The sequence below is a fragment of the Etheostoma cragini genome, chromosome 18 (assembly GCF_013103735.1).
Source record: "Etheostoma cragini isolate CJK2018 chromosome 18, CSU_Ecrag_1.0, whole genome shotgun sequence".
Classification (NCBI taxonomy): domain Eukaryota; kingdom Metazoa; phylum Chordata; class Actinopteri; order Perciformes; family Percidae; genus Etheostoma; species Etheostoma cragini.
The window spans coordinates 883,228-886,726 of NC_048424.1; the positions used below are offsets into that span (position 1 = coordinate 883,228).

Sequence of the window (3,499 nt, forward strand, 5' to 3'; positions counted from 1 at the left end):
ACTTTCTTTTTTGCTCTTTTGCATTCTTCAAATACAGTTCCAATATTCTGGGCTCATATTTTGGGGAAAGGTCCTTGTATAATAAACCAAGTCAATTCATACCACCAAGATAACTCTAGCAAGTGATTAGCATGCATTTTAATAGTTTAAGACAACAAAACATTTTAACATTGGTCTCCATCAGGAATTCACAGTCAGATGAGAAGATTTGTAATTTCAAGTATTAAGTTTTGTGTTTGCTGTCTTCATCTCGTGACCTTAACTCCTCAGTAAAATTCATCCTTTTAGAGAGAAAAACCCCCAAAGTAAAATGCCATTTTTTGGCGCTATGAAGCTATTCTAATACTTACTTACCTCAAAACTGATTTATTTCTTCAATTCGATTTGGTATTTCATTTTTTTCTTATTTATTTGAGTTTTGCAGCAGTGAAATTTCTGTTCCTTTACAGAGTAATCCTCTGGAGAAGCTGATGTTTTGCCCAAAGTCGGTCTTTATGGATGTAAAAGAACTATTTTGAAGCCTTTTGAAGGAGAACGCAAAATCTTAAGGCATGAGCATATAGCATTAAAATAGCTTTTCTTTCTTCCTTTATCTTTTTAAAAACTCAAGCTTCTTTTAATCATTCTGTTGCAGAAGTATGCAATCACACTGTATATGCTTTATGAGCAAAAAGGAGCAACAATGGACATATAATAATATAATAAACTTTATAAAAATAGAAAACGCTCCTCTTTTGTAAAAACCAAGTAGCTTAAAGGCCAAATGATTGAAGGAACCGTGCAGTCAGCAGACCAACCGCGGCGGACGCTAAATGTCAAGTGTTGCTGCTTCATGTGTGTTTTCCCCGTCACTTTTTCGCTGACATTTGTGCAGCGTAATCCTCCGGGAGCCACAGAGCAAGGCTGCTGTGAATGTGAATGTCTTTCTGAGGATGAGTGAAGATCTCACACAACTTCAACTCAGACGCCTTCCTGTTACGTCCCTCAGTGCTCAACTCAGTTCTGATGCTACTTGCAGTAATCCGGCTGTTGCTGGGCTGTTTTCTAATCTTAAAATCGTTTAAAACAACAACATTTTGGTAATGTCAATGTGGGTTTTCCAACTTCTTCGCATTAAGGAGTGATTTTTGCATCGATTGGGTTTGAGAATAAGCAACATTAGAAAGCTGGGAGAGAAAGAACATTTCCGATAATGTTAGTGCTTTGACTTCATTAAAGAACGTCATTACATTAACGGGAGGTGTGTCTGTTTTTGGATCTTGCTTTTCCTCCCTCGTCCTCTCTCTCCAACAGGATGAATTAACCTCCCAAGATGTTTTCATGCCCCGTTGTTCCTATCATCCCCCCCTTTGGGTTTGTTTGGCCATACGACAGCACAGCAGTCTTGCTCAGTTTGACCAGCTTGATGAACGCTTTTTGGTAGATTTCCAAAACAGCCCTCTGGTTTCAAGTGATTAGTGTTCATCAATATGATCCCTAATGGGAAAATCAAGTTGTTTTCATGTTGTTGCCAGTGTCTGATATATTCAATAATCTGCCAGAGGCTCACTTGTTTTTAAATGACTGGTATAGGCCAAATAGATTGTAAATTACTTCATATTTCAGGACAGGCTGTAGGAGATGGTTTAAAGTGTTTTGGCAACAAGAGAACAGTGTGTTCTGTTATTGGTCGACGGGTCTCAAAGATCAAATCAAATTGTTAATTTGCCATCAGGACACAGCAGCTTTTGATGGTTGGGTTATGTAGCGGACTGATTTATAGGCTCAATAGCTCCATAATTAATAACCCTTTAACCAATAATCCCAAATAGCTTCTGGAACCAAATGTTCTGTTTTTAGTTTATTGGGTTTTGGTCCTTTAGGAATAAAAAATATGAAAATGGTGAGAAAGGAACTGAGAAAATGCAGGATTGATTCTTGGGCTTCTCTTTAGCGAACACTTGATAATGTGGCTGAAAAATACAGCATATCAGCCCGTGTGTGTGTGCGTGTGTGTGTGTGTGTGTGTGTGTGTGTGCAATTTGATTTTGGCTTCTAACGATCACAAAAATGATTTTGTCTTGTGTTCTGAATTAAAAATCAAAAAGTTGAAGTGGGAAAAGTTTGAAGGGAACCTTTGACACTTCAAAGTGTTTACACTGTCTGTTTTTAACTTTAGTAAATGAAAACTTTCCAAAAGTTAACGCCTATCGTGTTAAATATGTGCATGCGTGTGTGTGTGTGTGTGTGAGCGTGTGTGTATCGTCTGTAACAGCACTCACCTCTGAGCATATTTTTAAAAGTGCGCATGCATATTTTCAATCTCTGTTTTCGTCAGACCCTGCACGACGAGAAGTTGTCCCACGACAGAGAGATGAACAGCGTGCGAGCTCGGTCCGAAGAGGAGGCCAGCCAGCTGAAGGAGAGCCAGGCTCGAGCTCTGGAGGAAGTCGCCAAGAAACACAGGGTGACCCTGGAGAACGCGCTCAACAACGCCGAGAAGGACAAGAACCGCATGCTGGCTGTGAGTACACACACGTTAACCTACATTCATGGCCTCCAAGGTAGGACCAATACGCAGGGCTTGTAGCAGCCAGACTCATAACTGCAAGGCTTAGTAGCACTACGAGGTGGTGCGTCCCTCTGTTCCTATGGCGATGTACTAGTGTGAAGACGTGCCGCTGCGGTACAGAGTCTTTGGCGGGAGGTGGAGGGGGGAGGAGGAGGTGGAAGGGGGGGTGGAGGGTTGCACTTTTTGCCTGCAACAACACCTGATAGCAAAGGGAGAAATAGATCTTTAAAAGCAGGGTTGTGACTCTGTGATTGGCCCTTGCAGTAGGTGGACGATTCTGATTGGTTAAGCAGGAAGGCTGAACGCCTCCAACAGCCGATTTCATTTAGGAAGAGAGCAGTGATTAAATTAAGTTCCTGAAAGAACTTACGCTGAGCCATATTTAAATCAGGAGAGACAAGCTGCAGATATGTGAGAGTTATACACAGCAAAATGTCCATTTATTAGCATAACAGCTGATTTAGGAGAGGACTGATTAAAAGTTAGGTCTTCCTGAAAGAATTTAGGCTGTGATACACATCCGTGTTGTTTATCTCTGAGATGGAGTGTCGTCGATAACAATATGTCCGACAGAGGGTGGATCAGATGCTGAGCTCGCCGGGCACAATCAACATAAATCAACATGATTAATTTTCAGATCCATGCGTCTTTGTGTAATCAGCGCTTATTCCTCAAAGCTGGTGGAAAACAAACAGCTGTGTGTTTTCATTGATCCAGTATCATCAAGCTCAGGGCTCATCTCAGGATGGGGCCTTGTGTTCCCCAGTGATTTGGAAGTATTAATCTCTTTATGGACAGCTGAGGTAGAAAGGAACAAAGTACATTTAGTACAACAGGTACCAAACATCTACAATAGGTATTAAACATCTACAATAGGTACCAAACATCTACAATAGGTATCAGACATCTACAATAGGTACCAAACATCTACAACAGGTACTAAACATC

General features: G+C 40.9%; 1 protein-coding gene across 6 annotated transcripts in view; it reads left to right on the top strand.

The window, feature by feature from the left end:
* Nucleotides 1–3,499, top strand: part of fam184a (family with sequence similarity 184 member A) — a 125,331-nt gene that overhangs the window by 62,501 nt on the left and 59,331 nt on the right. For all 6 annotated transcript variants that reach the window (XM_034899673.1, XM_034899674.1, XM_034899675.1 and 3 more), the window contains exon 9: nucleotides 2,318–2,503. In XM_034899673.1, coding sequence (XP_034755564.1) covers nucleotides 2,318–2,503 — 186 coding nt within the window. The remainder of the gene's footprint in view (nucleotides 1–2,317; nucleotides 2,504–3,499) is intronic.